Genomic DNA, 18,021 nt, shown 5'->3' with positions numbered 1-18,021 from the left:
AATTGCACCAGCAAAGTATAAAACACTTTTTGTGTGTGTGTGTGTGTGTGTGTGTGTGTGTGTGTGTCTTTTTACCCTTTGTTTTGTTTTTGTTTATTCATTTATTTCCTGTCTACCTTAGTTAAATGTCACCATGGTGGCTCACACCTTGGCAAAGAAAGTTATATTTAAAAAAAAAAAGGTTATAACAATCTTGTGGAGGGGAAAAGAGAGACTTTAAGTTTTATAATTCAGCAATTACAAGTGAGAGAATTCGTTTTTTTCTCTAAGATCATCAACATTAACATACAAAATGCACAAGACAAACCAAACCTCTGAATCAACAGGGAGTCCTGCTGTTTTTACTTTTTTTGGGTAGCTAGTTGAATTGCAAATTTCTACTAGGGAATGTGATAGATAATGTATGAGAAATGACTTATGTGGCCTCATGAATACATTACACAATCTTAAGCAGAATTCATTTGGATTGTGATTATGGTTGTTGAGGCCGACCTCGTCCCTCTATCATCCCACCAGATGAGCTCCTCATCTGAATATGTCAGCTTCGTTATGCTCACCACGGTCAATCAGTGGAACTTGAACTGCATGATAATTGAAATTTAACCAGATAGACACGTTTTAAATGAATGCTGCATCTTATCTGAAGCTAAAACTGAAAAAATAAATATGGAGCAAAAGGAGAGAGAGGCAGAAAGCCTTATGGGAGTGTGAGAGTAGAGGAAACTGCAGGGATGCATAATGTTACGCTGATAACTGAGCAGAGTACTGGAACAGCATGGGGTTTTATTATTTGTTCAAGGGGCACTCGATGGAAAATAAGAGCAGTTTTCATCTATTTTACCAGCTAGTCTGAGGATTGGGTTTGACAGCATTGATTTTTCTAACCTTTGGGCTTCTGCCATCCACGTTAACATAAACAGATAATTCATTTAGGCAAGATGTTAAAATTATTAAACAGTAAGAAAGAAGTTTGCAAAGGACAGCTATTGAACACATCCATAGGGTGGCTACATTCATATTGTCAGTGTTTATTAATTAAGGTGAGTTGCTATTTCTGTGAAATCTATCAGACATGTCTTCTCAGCATATATATGTCTTCTTTTCACCAGCGAGGAAATGATTCTCCTCTTATTTCCAGAGGAATTCACACTCTCAGTTCAAATTAGCACAACATGTGTGCTGCAAAAACAAGCTGGTTCTTAGGTCTCCGGGGAGAAAATTAAGGGGTGGATGCATAATTTGACAGAGCTGTGTTTTTTTGACCTGTCGAGAAATGTGTCTCATGCATGTGAAAAAGGAGATGATGACACAAAGTAGTACCCCCCCGTGGAGTTGTATACCACTCTTAGCGCCATGGAGCAATGTTTTTATGTCACACCATACCTATTTCACTCTTTATATTCTACATTTATAACTATTAAAAACACAACATCAATTAGAAAGCAGCGATCTGTTAGCTTGTGCTATTAAGAATTTAATTGTTTTTTTCAACATTTTGTTGTCGTCACTCACGGGTGTTTGTATTATCGTGTCACTGTGTGTGTGGTTTTAAATCAGGAGGGAAGGCTGCTGTTGCAGAGCGGTGTGTGTGTGTGTTTGTGTGTTTAAGACATTGAATAAATTGAGGCAATAAATCACCTACTCACAAGTCACAGAATCAGCTCTCTATCTGTGTTCCCCCTTTAGGTAAACTCAACCCCACTGATCTTTAGCATATAGATATAAAAACAAAATCAGTATTCTGGTCAAGAATACTTGTTATGTTAGACTATACCAACAATAGCACAAAAAGTCTCAAATATTTTAGCCATAAAAACCCAGATATTGAGTCTAATGAACGGGACGCAGCCTCTGTAAGGAAGTTGGATAATGCTTCTAAAATGAGCTTACCTGTTTTCCAATCATCACACAGTGGTAGACTTAACACAGAAGCATTAGCATTAAAGTAGGCAATAGCCCTAAAAGAACATTAACATAATCTCGACTTAATGTTAGCAGTGTTTAAAATAACATAAAAGGAAATCCCGCTAAGCTACTTAACTGTAAAGCATAAATTATGCCAACTGTGCATCATTTACTGTCTTTAATCATTTTTCATTCTTGGTTCTTCTCTCTGTCATTCAAAGCATAGCAGCTTTTCTGAAATCTAAATACTGCACAGTATAACACTAAATTGATTGGTGTTATTGGGATATAATCAAACAAAAACCTGAAGAGCCATTTACATTTTGACTGGTGGTACCACAGTTTTGCACTCTGCAGCTACTGCAGATTCACAAGCGCGTCGGAGAACTACGGCAGCCCTCAGGTAACGTAAAAATGCAAAAAGCTGGCGGTATGTAGATATGAAGGGCTCACTCTATGCTAACAAAAACACAAAGATTCTTAGTTTCAGGTGATTATACACTAATGAAAACATAGTTATGATTACTTTATTCCATTTCTGCTAATAGATCCCCCAAAACTGTTCTTTTGAGGGTTATAACTTTAACATTAACACGTTTCTTTGCGATATGAACCTGCTAATTTGTTGACAAAAACATAACTGTGATCAAATGATGCTGATGCTGTTCAGTGTGATTTGTATTGGAAAAATGACATCTATAAGATGCTCAAACCGCACTGTTCCATTAACAAAAGTTTCTGATGGGGGGGGGTAAAAACCTTTCATCTACTTGTCTTGAAATAGTACCAGTAGTTCTGTTGACTTAATAATTACATTTGCTCTGTTTGAGTTATAAAACTCTGATGCCCGGGTAATAGATTTTCTTCCAAAATGCAAGTGTAGCACTTTGTAGAGTAATTTCTCCTAAATATGCAACAAACATGAGCAGACTATATTAATGACCACGGGGGAATTATATATGAGGGTGACAAAACTGTTTTTCCTTCCAATGTGGTTTGGTGCACTGCACAGAGAATATTAATTCATTGTATTGTCTGTTTATTGCTGATAAGGCAATCGTGACTGTATTGTACGTGTGTGCTCGGTATTACCTAAAGCTTTCAGCATCACCTACGTCGTTGCTGAAGTGGTTGGAGGATTGTTTAGTTGCACCATCTCAAAGGTGTTATGTGCGATATGAGATTTTAGTATTTTTTTCTGCTTACCCCATCCGATGAAGGTGAAGCCCCAGAGGTATTTGGAGTCCGATCGGAAGGCCATGAAGATGAGACTGTGGAGGTAGAGGCCTTCTACAAGGATCCAGTAGTAGTTGGTCGCCAGAAAATAGATGAAGAGCAGCACTGTCACCTTGCAGCCAATCTGATAACGACACATTAACACTTTTATCACACCCTATTTGTACCTGCGGATTCGTGTGCCTAACTGTTGACACATTATTGTGTTCACAGTACAAACTATTCTTACACCACAAGGTGCCCCTATAGAGGAGATGATTTTAGCACCCTGTTTTATGATTTGCACAACAATGAGGAAAGTACACAGCAGTGAAACTGTATTTCAACTTAATTTTACTAACTCTAATCACTATAATTAATATAACTATAATTAATAATGATGACAAATTATATTTTATAGTTGGGAGCACAATCATGATAATAAATGAATATATTTATCTGCATTTCCTCTTAAAATGTCTGTATCATCCACAACTAACACATATGAGGAATTCACAGAAAGAATGCATGAACACATAAAGTATCAAAGACACATTTTTAATGTGTATGCAATGCATTCATGTGCAAATTTTACGCTTCACTTTGCCTTAGTTTACATTACATAATCAGTATAATCCATAAAGCAAGCATGACCAAGTATATTGATTTCCAGAGGCTGTGGGGATGTGGGTTTAGGACATGCACTTGTGAGAACGCAGATAATAAAACGTTTACTGTCTGCACACGGTGAATGCAAGACTAGCTAACGTGAGAGCTAGTGACATGAAGTAACTCCATGCTTACTGCTCACTGCTCACTTAGCAGTCCCTTAAAATGATGCACTCCAAAGTATAAATAGTTGTGAATACCTAAATATTAGGGCTGTCAATCAATTAAAATAGTTCATCGCGATTAATCACAAATTAATCACACATTTTTTAATCTGTTCAAAATGTACCTTAAAAGGAGATTTGACAAGTATCTAATACTCTTATCAACATGAGAGTGGGGATAATATGCTTGCTTTATGCAAATGTATGTATATTTTTATTATTATAATTCAATTAACAACACAAAACAATGACAAATATTGTCCAGAAACCCTCACAGGTACTGCATTTATCATAAAAAAATATGCTCAAATCATAACATGGCAAACTGCAGCCCAACAGGCAACAACAGCTGTCAGTGTATCAGTGTGCTGACTTGACTATGACTTGCCCCAAACTGCATGTGATTATCATAAAGTGGGCACGCCTGTAAAGGGGAGACTCGTGGGTACCCAGAGAACCCATTTTCATTCACATATCTGGAGGTCAGAGGTCAAGGGACCCCTTTGAAAATGTCCATGCCAGTTTTTCCTCGCCAAAATTTAGCACAAAGTTTGGAGCGTTAGTTAGCCTCTTTCTCGACAAGCTAGTATGACATTGTTCAATCGCAAGTTGTGTTAATGCGTTAAAGAAATAAGTGTCTTTAAATTTGCATTAGCGCATTATTAGCGTGTTAACTTTGACAGTTTATTTTACATCGTTGGAAAGCCTGTTTCTTTACCTTCACAATGATGTCCAACTATGTAAAATATAATGCCAATTAACATTGTAACAACAGAGAAATAATCCACCAAACACAAATTCACAAACTTTTTTTTCCGAGTTTATCTTACGTATAGAAATATCACTTCAACAACTTGTTACATGGATTCATTTACCATTAACCTGGTACACTATTTGATGGACTTGATGGAAAAAGCAAGAAACAAAGGATAGAAAAATATAAAAAAAAAAAAAAAAAGTGGTGTGGAAAATTAAAGAAAGAAATGACTGTACAACTATATTTTTTTCTTTCACATCAAGGTACATAGCAATCATGTGCAATACAATAATACAGCTAAGACTCTATTCTGTTTTTCTGACTCGTCTGATAACTAATTTTAGGGGCTTACAGCTACAATCAATCTAAAATGTTCTAAAGCAAGTTTTTTTAGTCAGAGCACGCAAAGCACTCACCACCTTACGAGGGTTGCCAACTTTGGTTGCCTGGCTGTGATGAGATTGTGATGACTTGACTGATTGCATATGTTCAAGAAAAAAGTTCTTCTAAAGTTTGAAAAATCTCATCATTATTGTGGATTACAGTCATTCTTAAAGTGATTTAAAAGTCAGGGTAAATTATTTTTGTTCTTTGTGAACCACCTGGTTAGTCTTTATCGGTACTGTTACAACTTACCCCGCTGTAAACTGTAGAAGCAACAATACATTTGAATGCAAGGCACACAGTTTGAACAGAAGCAGAGCTAATCCAAGCAGAAGCAGGGGCTATTTGAGTGTGAGGACAGGGTTTTGAGGAAAAGCATTATAAAAGTCATGCTCTCAAATTGATTCAAAAGACTGAGCTCTTGAATAAAGATCGGAAAAAAGCTCCATAAGCCTGAAAGCACGTCTTACGCCAGAAGCATGAAAGTTGGCAACCCTGACTCTACTCTTTATTCAGGTCTAACAGGCACTGACAGTAAGAAAAAAAGATTCAACAAGTAGAACTGGTACTTACATACTGAGACTTGTCCAGCGGTGCCATGCTAACTGTCTTTAAGTTGTCCAAGAGGGCAAAATCAAAGTCCTGCAGTCCAGCACTGGAATGGACGACTTTGTCCTTCACAAAGATGCTGACTCCACGCAACATGAAGGAAACAAACAGGTGCATGTGGATGTAGTTTCTGGTGCAGTGGAGACGCCTGCCATGAAAAAAAAAATTTTTATAAATTAATAATTAAGAGCACAATGAGATGCAACTCAAACCACTAGACATTTGTGTAGATGGCTTATAAACAAGATCACATGAACCTATTAATATTTCAGCTCATTTTGGCCTGAAGGTGATGCGTGTGCTCAGAATAAAAATGTCTTGCTGGAGGAACGAGTCCAAGGTGAGTCTTCAGGCACTGCTTAGCAGAGATGGAATAAAAGCCTTTAGTTTGGGCGTCTTGATGAGATGAGCCCTGATGGTATCACTCACCGTTCCAGCTGAAGGCTTCAATCACATCACCCCCCTTTTCCCCTGATTCTCTACTTCGACTACAACTATAGAGGTTGAAAGTCAGTATTCAATTTTTCATTACCACGGGGGAAATATTGACACAACATTGAGGTCATGAAATATTAAATTTGTATTAAAAGATAAATAGCTGTGTGTGTGTGTTTGTCAACTCGCTATCGGGGAGAAGAGAGAGCAGAAATCTCATTTCAAATATGTATCCGTACCTCAATATTTTTGACAACACTACAGCCAACCAGTTTTGTAAAAAATGCATCATCTTGCTTCAGTAAGCTGTGAATGCCTCACAAGCCTGACCTGCAAAAATCATCAGCTTATCAAGCACCGTGACATCGAGATAAAGTTTAAATCTCAGAGCCTCAAACTCTGTTTTTTTCTTCGGTTTCATTTCTGCACTTACACTGCTTTCACTGGCTCTCAAGCTGTCAGGGACTTTGTAACCCACTTTGTGGTAGGTCTAAAGGTTTAAGGGATCCACTATCACTGGACTCTTGCAGAAGCCAGCGCATCACCTCTCTATGCATCTCCCGCTTTCTGAGATGTGATGTGAAGTGTGGTTTATTGTTCTCAGTGACTGAAACTGTAGTGGAGGGTTGGCAGTTTCAGTTGACAGCTGAGCTGCTCCTCTGCAGTATATTTCCATTCTCATTAGCACTAGGGTTATTATTGTTGCTGCTCTTAATTACTGTAAAAAAAAAAAAACTCACAGACTCCCATTCAATGAATAATGATGTCCCCATCTTCAATTGTTTCAAACTGGCTCTCAAGTATCTACTAATTATTTTCGAGAGCACTGAGTGGCAGCTATATTTGTGTCAAGTGCTGTAAATGTTTGCCTGTACCTTTCTAGCTCTTTCTACCTTTCTATTACGAGAGATATTGTTCTATATAATTAACTTTAAAGCATGTGTGCTCTTTTTTTGCTTATCTCGTTATGTTGCATAAGATATATCCTGGAAACCCCATAATGGCTCCACACTATAATAAGCTAAGTGTTGACTGTGGTTTGCTGAGGTTAGTGTATTGCAGCTAATTAAAGTGTCATATTGGGTGATGCACATTATTTACAGTGACAGTATATCTAAAGAGAGGCAATAGCAGAAAGTAGCCCAGTCTCAAAGCAAAGCATGTAATAGACCCGCCTTTCCACTGGAAGAAAGCGTGTCAGTGTCACCGTGAATATTACGCGCCTGCATGAAGGTGCAGTGTTTTGAAGTGACGGAAGTCTAACTTCAGAGCTAGTTATATAGTATATAAAGTGAAAATAGCTACTTCTCACACCACTGGTAAGCGAATGGGGAGGTGGATGGGTCCAACAAACACACAACTTTCAAGCGGAGACCCGTGTTCGAGACCTGTGTTTTTGTTTTGCAATATACGTTAGTGACGTTTGTCACGTTTTTTCCGTACCGATGTTACGTTGTTCGCATATATGTTTTACTTAGTTTACGTACTTAGTTTGAGCCCGACTATGACGTCTTCCCTAATCCTTAATGAGTGGCTTTGTTGCTACCTGCTAGTACTGCACGCAAATACAGGCAGTGTAATATTCACGCCTCGGCGAGGCAAAACGTGACATTGACACGCTGTTCTCTGGTGGACAGGCAGGTATATTATGCGCTTTGGTGTGATATCTTACTGCAGAGAGAGCAGAGAGAGCTGAGGGAGGCTGTGGAAGAGCCCAATTATAGATTCATAAAGTGTTTTATGATGTCAAACACAGAAGATATAAGACCTGGTTTTGTCAAAACGCATCTTGATGGCTGCAACTGATCCAGAAAATAAGCTCTGTTTGAAGTTTCCTATCTAAACATGCAGCTCTGATCACCTTCAGAACTTTCCTGTCTGAATAACTTAACTTTCTACTTCCATCTCTCCTAATCCAATCCTGCAACCTCTTACTGTGAAAATGCTGGGATTCAAAACAGGAGACAGTCCCTTTTTACACTCGTACCCTCGACTCATTAACGGCGACACAGTGTTCACTATGATGGATTACCTTTATATGGAAGGTGGGAGAGATGCCGTAAAAAGAAATGGTCAACACTGTTCTACAAACTGGTTCAAGTGGACGAGGGTTCCCAAAAGGTGTGAAGTGCTGATGGGACGATTGTACAATTTCATAATACACCTGGAAATCCTAGCCGGTGGGATTACAAGATTAAAGACAATAAACAAGATCAATCTTTTCACTAAGAATTCTGTTTGTGGTGCATGAAGAGAAATGCTCTTCTGTTTACTTCTCTCTTAGGTGCAAGTGGAGAGAGGTAATGCTTTCCTTTACATCAGTGCTTTTATTTTCCTCATCTCTAATTAGAAAATGAACATCATCTTTACTCTTCTATCACACAATGGCTGTAAATTGATCTCTCATTATTTCTTTGTAATCCAGTTATGTACATAAAAAGTGGTTAAATCACAGGATTTGTGGAGAAACTGTACACTGCCTCACTGCAAATTTAAAAAGTTAAAGGGGACATATTATGGAAAAAATACTATTCAGTGCTTGTGAACATACATTTGACTATCTGGAGTGCCTACCAATCCACAAACTGTGAAATAAGACAACCCAGTCTGTTATTTGTGGGTTACCTAGTAGGATGGGGCGATTGGACGATAATATCGGCTATTGGCGACTTGGCTGAGTACGTCGCCGGTTGTTAGTTTTGTGCGATTTTTGGGGCAATGTTTGTCATTTTAAATTGCTAATTTAATGTTCTGCCTCCAAAGAAGAATGGGAGACGCTGGTCTGCAGGCAGAGAGAAAGACAGCATGGGACAAAAACGTACAGAGCCGGCATATTTTCACATCTAACTCTGTGAAATAAGGATTTATTTCGACCAAACCAGAGTTGGCGATGGTTGGAAGATGGTTTTGGTGAGTTTTATTTTGAGTTTAAATGAAGTGTGTTTGCGGATGCTCCGACACTAGAACAGCTGATCTCCCAGCTGAAACTACGGTGGGGGACGCACAAACACACCTATGTGAATATATTAGCAATTGTCGGTTGTTTGGCTGGCGGTGGCCAGTTGGAAAATCTAACATATTGCTCGGCCCTACAGCCTACATCAGAAAACATGTGATTCAACAAGCCATTCAGGTTTGGCTCCCCTTCCTATGTCACATTCAGGCTCATTGGAATATACCGCCCACAGCTTGAGAACTACCTTTGCAAAAGTGCACCATATTTTTCTCATAAGCAGAACAGACTGGGCTTTTTCAGGAGGGGGGCTTAAAGAAACAGGCGCTAAAGCGGAGCGTTTCAGACAGAGGGTGAATACAGGTCTATTCAAACAGACGGTATGAGAAAAATAATGTGTTTTTTGAACATTAAAGCATCTAATCATGTTCTTGTAGAAACCCAAAATACAAGTATGAACCTGAAAATGAGCGTGTTATGTTGTTAAATGAAATTAAATATTTAAATTAAAACAGATTTTAAATATTCAAGTCTTTAATGATACAGGCTATCTCTGTTCAAATCCTTTACGGAATAATTTTATTTGTACCCACGACTCTGGAAATGAAAGCAGTAAATTATTTTCCCTATCCTTATGGGCAGTTCTGAGCACTGTTTCTCCTTGGATGTTGCCTTTGTTGTATCTTGTCTATCCCAAGTTCATTAATTAACTGGTTAGACTTGACAGACTGGCGACATGTCGCCAGTGAAGTTTTAGGATTTAGCATAACATTAGAGAAAAACCTTTGTTCCACTTGATGCCAGACACGCAGCACATTCATCTGAAGGAACAAGGATTAGTAACTAAATAAATAAGTTCCAAGCAAATAAGGCAAATAAGGTCTTTGTGGTGCAGGACGTGGTACTATTATTTATTCATCAATTCGCCATTCATTAATTATTGTGGAGTTGGTTTAATTTTGCGCATTTAAAAAAGAAGTCATTTGTTTCCATCAAATCTCAAACAGACAACTAACTACACTGACATTTGATGTGCTGAGTGTCACCTCTGAAACTGCTGATGACATTGTTTAGTTAATTTACTTTAATGTTCTCAATCAATCAAATATTTAATCAAGACTATATAGATATATATATAATATATTGCATATTGTATTGATACATACAATAGATGTATCTGTGCATTGCATAATTGAAACCCTATAACCAGCCAAGAATGTCACGATTGGTCTTTTCCCAAACCTCTGTGTTCAATGAAAACTTTGTTTTAACATCCAGTGTCAACTTTATGTAAGTTAAAGTTAATTAAAAAGGGAGCATTTATTGAAAGTCAGTGACAGAACTCAAACTGCATACCCTTACTTATCCATTTCCTGCATTCGCATTGAAAGTTGGAATTAGGACGTAAATCCTACAGGGAAATTGGGCTGCATAATTGTTGCTCAGTATTTCAGTGAACTCTTCTATTAGACTTGAATTTCTTTGTCGAGTGTGCTCTCTCCTCCCGCCCACACTATGTGTCTCTTTCGCTCTTAAAACTATGTCATCTCCACAGCACTTTCCCCCGTGCATTTACTGTTGCCGAGGATGGGTTTTCATTGTAGTTAATGGAAAGCCTGGTGCATTGCATACCGGCGCTAAAGGGTGCCTTGTGCGGTGCTAATCAAACGCCAACGGCCGTGACAATCAGGGACAACAAGGAGCTGGCTTACAGGGAGAAGGTGGAAGAACTAGTGGACTGGTGCAATACCTACAATCCGTCCCTGAATGTCAACAAAATGAAAGAGATCATCGTTGACTTCAGAAGGAACCGACCAGATCATCACTCCACTCTACATCAACGGCACCAGTGTGGAGTCGGTTACAAGCACTAAGTTCCTCGGGGTGCACATCGCAGACAACCTGACCTGGATCCTAAACTCCTCATCTCCAGCCATGAGAGCCCAGCAGCGCTTTCACTCCCTGCGACTGATGAGCACATCAATCTCCCCCTCCCTTCCTCACTGCATTCTATAGAGGCACCATACAGTGTACTGACCACCTGCATCTCTATGTGGTATGGAAACTGCAATGCCTCAGACCGGAATAGCCTGCAGAGAGCTGAGAAAATTACTCAGACTTCACTCCCATCCATTCAGGATATAGCACACACACACTAACCAAGGTCACAGCAGGAGGTACTGTGGCAAACGGTGCAGAACTACCAGGTTCTGCAAAAGCTTCTTCTTACAAATGACACGCCAAAAGCAAGAAAAGTGTTTTCACTGCACGCTAAATGCCTTGCGCATTATCCTGTCATTCATACGCCTTTTCGTGCAAACGGGCTGCACACACGCTCAGACTGTGTCGGTCTAGTAACTACCAAGATGTGCAGTTTTTATCTTATATGTGTGATTCTATTCTATTTTTACTCTGTCAGTTTTGTTATGCGTGCAATACTCATGGTTTGTGTACAGTATGTTTACAGAATTTACTTATTAGTATATTTGTACTCTTTTAGCATTTTTTATTACATTTCTGAGTCAGATGCAATGTAATTTCATTCTGATGTGCACCTTTGAATAGTATGAATGACAGTAAAGTTAATCCTGAATTGAATATTGACAGTGAGGACACTAATATACAGGCTGAAAAGAGGATGAAGGTGTCACAATGAATATTAAAATCACCGGGGGTCTAGAGACTTTTCAAAACCCACTGGACAAACTGAAAAGTGCATATAGTTGCCAGGCATTAAACCTTGCTGTAGTGTTGTAGTCACTACAATGGAGACTTTTCAAGATACAAGTTAGAATGTGAAGACACCTCCTGTAGTTAATCCTGTAGTGTGTAGACAACACACCATAGAAAATCATTTCTTACCTGAAATAGCCAATGATGAATATGGCCACCAGCAGGGAGCTGAAGGACACAGCGTAGCCGATGGTATACATGACATAGAGCCGCTCAAAGAAGTCTCGCTGTGAACATACAGAGAAATATCCGCTATTCAGTCCACTCTTCAAGATGAAATGGAGTCGCAGAAGAAACACATACTGTACATGACTCACAGTTGCTGGGATTGCAACCCGATCTCATGGGAAGGCGTATAGATAGCACAACATAGCAATACAAGGACATTCCACGTGTCATGAGAACGCATTTTAGCCTTTTTCGTGTAATTTATACGCCAATTTGTGCCTGTCAGTTATATGCCACACAACAAAACTACGATAACATCTGCAGTTAGGTTTAGGAAACAAAACCACTCAGTTAGGTTTAGGAAAAATGTCATTGTTGGGCTTAAAATCAGTACATAAACTAGGTAAAATAAGTACGGAAAACACGTTACAAACATCATTAAAAAACATGTGACAAACTTACAAAATAAAATACCGGTCTCAAACACCGATCTCCTGGTTGAAGGTCCTGTGTTTGTTGAATCCGTCCACCTTCCCACCGATCATAAGCGGCCTTTCTGACTCTTTATTCTACATCACTATCTCTGAGTGTATCATATTTATGGATGCAGATGTGTTTACATTGCAGCTAGTACAGACTACATGGCGTACAAATGACCAAAACCAAGAATTCTTATTGCACACTTTTGCCTTTCGCATTATCGTGTCATTCATATTTTGTGTGACTGGGCTGGGGATTAACAGGATGCTGCAATGACAAGAAAACCAGGGGTGTGATTATTTTGTATTTGCACTCTGACAGGAGAAGATGAAGAATATTAAAGCTGAAACTGATGCTAATGCTGCTATGTAGCTCCCACACGTCATATTAAAGAATGGATTAGTAACTCATTCCCAGAGCTCTTACTAAGTCCGTATCAAGTTAATTAAAACAGAAAAACAGATTTAGATTTAAGATTTATAAGCATGTATGTTGTCAGTCTTAAATCCTTAATCCCTCAATGCTTACAAATTGGAGCCAACATTAGGAGTTTAAACACGTTTGTCTGAAATCTAAGATAACGTCATCTTTTCAAGCTTTGGTTCAACTCAGAGGAGCCTGAAGATTTAGTTGATACCGTGAACAACAGATGGCTAGAGAAACCCTCCCTGGTAATATCTTTCCATTTTCACAGAGCAGATGATCGATAGGCCCTCAGGCAATATGGTTGCTTAGATGAATAGGTTGAACATCAAAAGGTCAGGTTGAATCAACTTAAAACTAGTGAACCTATATACGAATGCATTTTCAAAAGTAGTCAAGGAGTTTCATATTTTGTGAGCAAATAAAATACAGCAATCTTATAGGCAAATTTAAAGCCGCAGCAATGAATATTTTTAAAGTCTTAAATCAAGTCTGAAATCGGAGATTCAAATTTTCATGTCAACTGCACAACGGCTGAAATTCCACCTGTATGTGTCCAGTAATTCAATGAGGGTTTATGTGAATATTTATATACAGTTTGTACAGCCACGCGCTGTGTGTAGGGTACCAAGTGCCGAAGGAGCCACAAACAGCTCAATCAGAGAAGAGAAAAAAGAAGAAACTGCAGGATGACTCTTGTGGATCGCTTGCAGGTATGTTTAAAAATGTATTTATCATTAATTCATTCTTTCAAGCAGGTTCTAGCCGTCGGGCAAACTGAGCAATCCCCGGTTACCAGTGGGCCGCTGCGTTCGTAGGTCGGTCGATTATATGTATTTATTTTTTATTTATACTGTTACCGCCTACAGCTAGATTTTATCTGCATAATTTTACGATCTGTTTGTTAGGCGACTGCACAGTGTGCTGCTTTATTCAGATTTAAAAAATGGGTTAGAATCAGAAAATTTAAAACAGTTTATTTAGTTTTTTTTATCAACTGCCTGCAAAGTGCTACACCAGAGGAAAAAAAGAGCACATTTCCTCAGAGCAACTGGGTTGTTGGTATCCTTGAGGATGCAAGATAAATGTTAGGTAATGAGAGATGATTACCAAGAAAATAAGAAAAAGCACAATCCTCTAACACAAGATTCTTTACTCTATATATATATAATACTGTAGAGTTTGAACTCCTCTGGCCCAGAAAAAAGATTTCTAAAAAAGATTAGAAATAGCATGAAAAGGGACGTCCAATCTTCAAATGAACTGCTAACAAATCATCGACAAGCAGCCTGTGAGAAGGAATCAAAAGTGGACTTCCCTTCGTATTAAGGGGTAATAGGCAACTGGCTACCGTTTCAGAGGATAAGAGCTGTTCATTTGTTGCCACCAACCAACATTGCACAAATTGTTCCAACATATGAAGCACACACGGTTGCCTAGCATCTGATTTCAGTTGTCAAATAACATGTTCTCTGACAGATTGTTCACAGGTAGCCTCCTCATTAACTCGCCTGAGAGTCCCGTGAGATTTACAGCTTTGACTATCTATCTATGTATGTATGTATGTATGTGGTTTAGCTAGTTAACCTAATGAGCTGCTGCCTCATACTTACTCTCCCTTCCTCATCAGTGGGCTGAAGGAAGCGCAGACACTCGGAGTAGTTGGTCCATGTTTTGTTCCAGTGGTCCACAAACACCCAGGAACCGTTGGCGTCGCACTTCCTGTAAGCATGCCCTGCAAACACACACTTTTACATGATTTGGGACATTTACAACACACGCAAACCAAAAATGGTGATGATTACAGCATTTCATGCAGGTGGATCTTGTGGATTTAGCTCATTTGATCAGTCTAATGAAGTGAAATTTATACAAGCCTTGATATATTAAAGGACCTGTCTTCCCATGGTGAACCTACACAGGCCTAATTGCATCTCTATTCAGGACTGTGTGGGTGTGTACAGACAGTGCTTGACTGATATCTCCCCTGAATGCATCTTTATATCTAAAGTTACTTGTAATCTTCCAGTTTTCAGTGTTGGTGGTGGTACATCTGCAAAAAAAACACATACAAATAAACTGTTAACCTTTGTGATTGAAGTCATAGATGTAAGACGGACAGGGAACACTGGTAACCAGCCCAGGGGAACCGTGGGGCCAACAAATAAGACCGTCCCATTCTGGAGGGCACACCTCATCTACAGCGACAAGAGTACAAGTAAGAGGAGGTCAACATACACATCACATACTTTTCATCTGGTATCTGGTCTAGATAAGAAGCTTTTCTTTTGCTGTAAACCTGTATTGTTTTATTTTTTATTTGATCCATGCAATCACATTTGTACTGTGCCAACAGAGGCGAGCAGGTTGATGCTGCCGCTCGGTTGGCAATCAAATCATTATACATATATATATATATATAATTGTGAAAAACAATAGAAGTGATTATTTTTATATGCATTCTTTTTGGAAAATTGTTAATAATGACATTACTGATACTACTACTGATGCTACTATTATGGAGAGCAGGGGGCAACCGAACAGAGGTTGTCCATCCCACTCCTGTCCACATGAGATAAAGACTGCAATGCTCAATTTTGTTGGTTGTCAACAGAGAAGATTTAACAATGATTCTATTATTCTTTCATTAAAATTACCTGCAAGAGAATATAAATATTAGCCTCTGTTACTCTGTTAAATTCCATGTTGATTTTAAATAATTTGATTTTGCATTTTCATCTTTGTCAGACTTATAAACCACAGGGTCTGAAAGCAGAGAAGAAGGATTTTCACAGTTTAAAAATCTCCAAATCAAAACTAAGGAGATTGTAATAGTCTTGACTAGAAAAAAAAAAAAACAGCTTACGATGTCTCTGGTGTGAATCTCCCTGAAATATCATTAAACCTTCCGAGAACCCAATTTTCTCTTAAATTAGCTCTGTAGACTTTAGATGAATGCTCACAACACTTTATAGGATACCAGGAAGTTAAGATGAATTTTTAGAAACTATTCTTGGTCTTTAAATCAATTGAGCACCTGCAACATGTTTGAAAGATAATGAAATGGCTTCATTATTTAGATAGTGAATGAAAAATCTCAGTCGTATATTAAAAATCATATTATCTTGTTATTATTCTCTGTAATGAGTATTCTCCCATCATATCTTAATAATAGATTGCATGTACTGAATCTTGGCTCTGTAATGATTTTCTAGCAGCACATGTTCTTTTGCAGAACGCAAACCGATGGACGTCAGTGGATTTTATTGTGCAGTATGGTTACAAAATCAAAAAACATTAGTCTTTTAAGAAATGAGAGAGCCACTTATGGACATCGAAATGGACGCCCACAAAATAAATGTGCACCTCTGCTGACTCATCTACTCCCTACTAAACACAAAAATACTCAACACAGTCACATAATTCAAAATTCACCACTGAACGTCCTTTCAAGAATATATGGATCAGTCCTAAAAGCTACATTTGAGAGTAGTAATTGGTCGGCTTCTGACCGCGACTATGAGTATTTCAAAATGTTCATCAGGCCATATCACACGTCCTTAGTTGACCATCTCCTAAACCTCTCTAGAAACTGTCCAATGATAGCTTAGTGATCTGAACAAGGCAGGGAAGGCCTGATAAGCTTTGGATTAAAGCAGTGTGTGCAAATATTTTGGTTTTGGTCTGAGATGCTGACGCTATAGTGCAACATCTAGTGGTTCTGAATGTCGTATATAGAACCTTTAACAATCAAATCATTGGATTATCTAAAAAATTATGATATGGGAGCAGCTAAACGGTGAGTGTGCACATTCAAACGTTGTATAGGTGATGATGGAGAGCAGGACAGGACTGGACGGAGGTTTAACCAGCTGAGACCGTCTCCTTGACACACGTTAGCTGCCATCAACAGTTTGTTTTGTTTGCTGAACTAAAGTGGAACAAGAAAAGATTGGATGCCAATAGCATAGAAGTTCTGTGGTCACTTCCCTGAGCTCCTGGCCGGATATGACAGACAGTTAGAAGAGCAGCAGAGCCGCACCACAATCACTGCCCCTAGAACATTTGTCCATTTACTTCTTTAACGTGAAGAAAACTCAGAGTACCCCAAATAATTGCGTAATTGTGTAGCATTTTAAGAAAATGTGACTTTCTGTGCACGTTTAGTACCTGTGGAGCCTGGATCAATGTTGGAGAGATTCTGGTAGCACTGCAGTTTGATTTCATAAAGGATGTACATCTGTTCCTGTGCAGAGAGAGGACCATCAAACCCCATCTGTGGAGCACAATAAAACAAGATCAAATCGGTCACCTTGCATCTACAGTATCTCTGTGTAAATTACACCCTCTGCTTTTGGCTTTTCAATAACATCTGGGACATTTTGCTGGCTAAAGCCCCATCCAATTGTCTGTTCACACAAGCCTTTATTCTACTAACAATCTTTTCAAACTACCATCAAGCCAAAGACATTTTTTTTGGCTTTTACTGTAACTCTTGAATGCTGTCATATATTGATCAACAGTTTTTTTTATTCGAGCTCTCCTGACTTCAGTTAAGTGTTATTGCTTTGCTTAGTGGTCTACTGGGTTTGAAAAATAGAAGAATAATGTCAAAAATAAATGGAACTGCTATTTAAGGTTCAAAGAACCAAAGAGGCTGTGTCACTTGCAGGGCTGTCTTGATGTCATATGAGAGTTATTACTGTCACCATGGAGTCAGTTAGATTCGTATGATTTAAAGTGTGAAGAAGAGGAAGGACATCTGTGTCCATGACAACTCCATCTGACAAACCAACTGAGTTTTACCTTATTTCAAATTAAACTGAGAGAGAACACAGTGCTGTCTGTACCCATGTATGTGAAACGCGTGATTCTATAGAAGCATTAAAAACCCATTCAAAAACTGCAACTTCAAACTTTAGGAACATTATTTGGTAAATTATAATATTTGATTTTTAAACAGTGCTGTCATCCCTCCTTGTTTACCTTTGTGTACCTATCTCACTGAAGCCATAGGGCTGACCCGAATGCTTCAAAGCTTCGACTGTTGGCATGGTAATCAACCTTCAAATCATTATTTGAATGCTTCGTTTTTGTTTTTTTTAGTAGTACGTAGTAGTATGTAA

General features: G+C 38.6%; 1 protein-coding gene and 1 long non-coding RNA gene across 2 annotated transcripts in view; one reads left to right on the top strand and one right to left on the bottom strand.

Moving 5' to 3' along the window:
• Positions 1-18,021, bottom strand: part of pth2ra (parathyroid hormone 2 receptor a) — a 60,498-nt gene that overhangs the window by 33,646 nt on the left and 8,831 nt on the right. The window contains exons 2-7 of the mRNA XM_074657628.1: positions 17,066-17,171; positions 14,983-15,093; positions 14,509-14,630; positions 11,954-12,051; positions 5,668-5,851; positions 3,112-3,265 (exon numbers count right to left, since the gene is read on the bottom strand). Of these exons, the coding sequence (XP_074513729.1) occupies positions 3,112-3,265; positions 5,668-5,851; positions 11,954-12,051; positions 14,509-14,630; positions 14,983-15,093; positions 17,066-17,171 (775 nt within the window). The remainder of the gene's footprint in view (positions 1-3,111; positions 3,266-5,667; positions 5,852-11,953; positions 12,052-14,508; positions 14,631-14,982; positions 15,094-17,065; positions 17,172-18,021) is intronic.
• Positions 14,376-17,949, top strand: LOC141781814 (uncharacterized). The gene is made up of 4 exons (XR_012596950.1): positions 14,376-14,448; positions 14,526-14,619; positions 14,997-15,113; positions 17,063-17,949. It is a non-coding gene; the product is annotated as an uncharacterized LOC141781814 (long non-coding RNA).

Source organism: Sebastes fasciatus, chromosome 14, assembly GCF_043250625.1.
Source record: "Sebastes fasciatus isolate fSebFas1 chromosome 14, fSebFas1.pri, whole genome shotgun sequence".
Classification (NCBI taxonomy): domain Eukaryota; kingdom Metazoa; phylum Chordata; class Actinopteri; order Perciformes; family Sebastidae; genus Sebastes; species Sebastes fasciatus.
The sequence above is the reverse complement of the archived record's forward strand: the minus strand, read 5'-3'. Positions and strand labels throughout refer to the sequence as shown.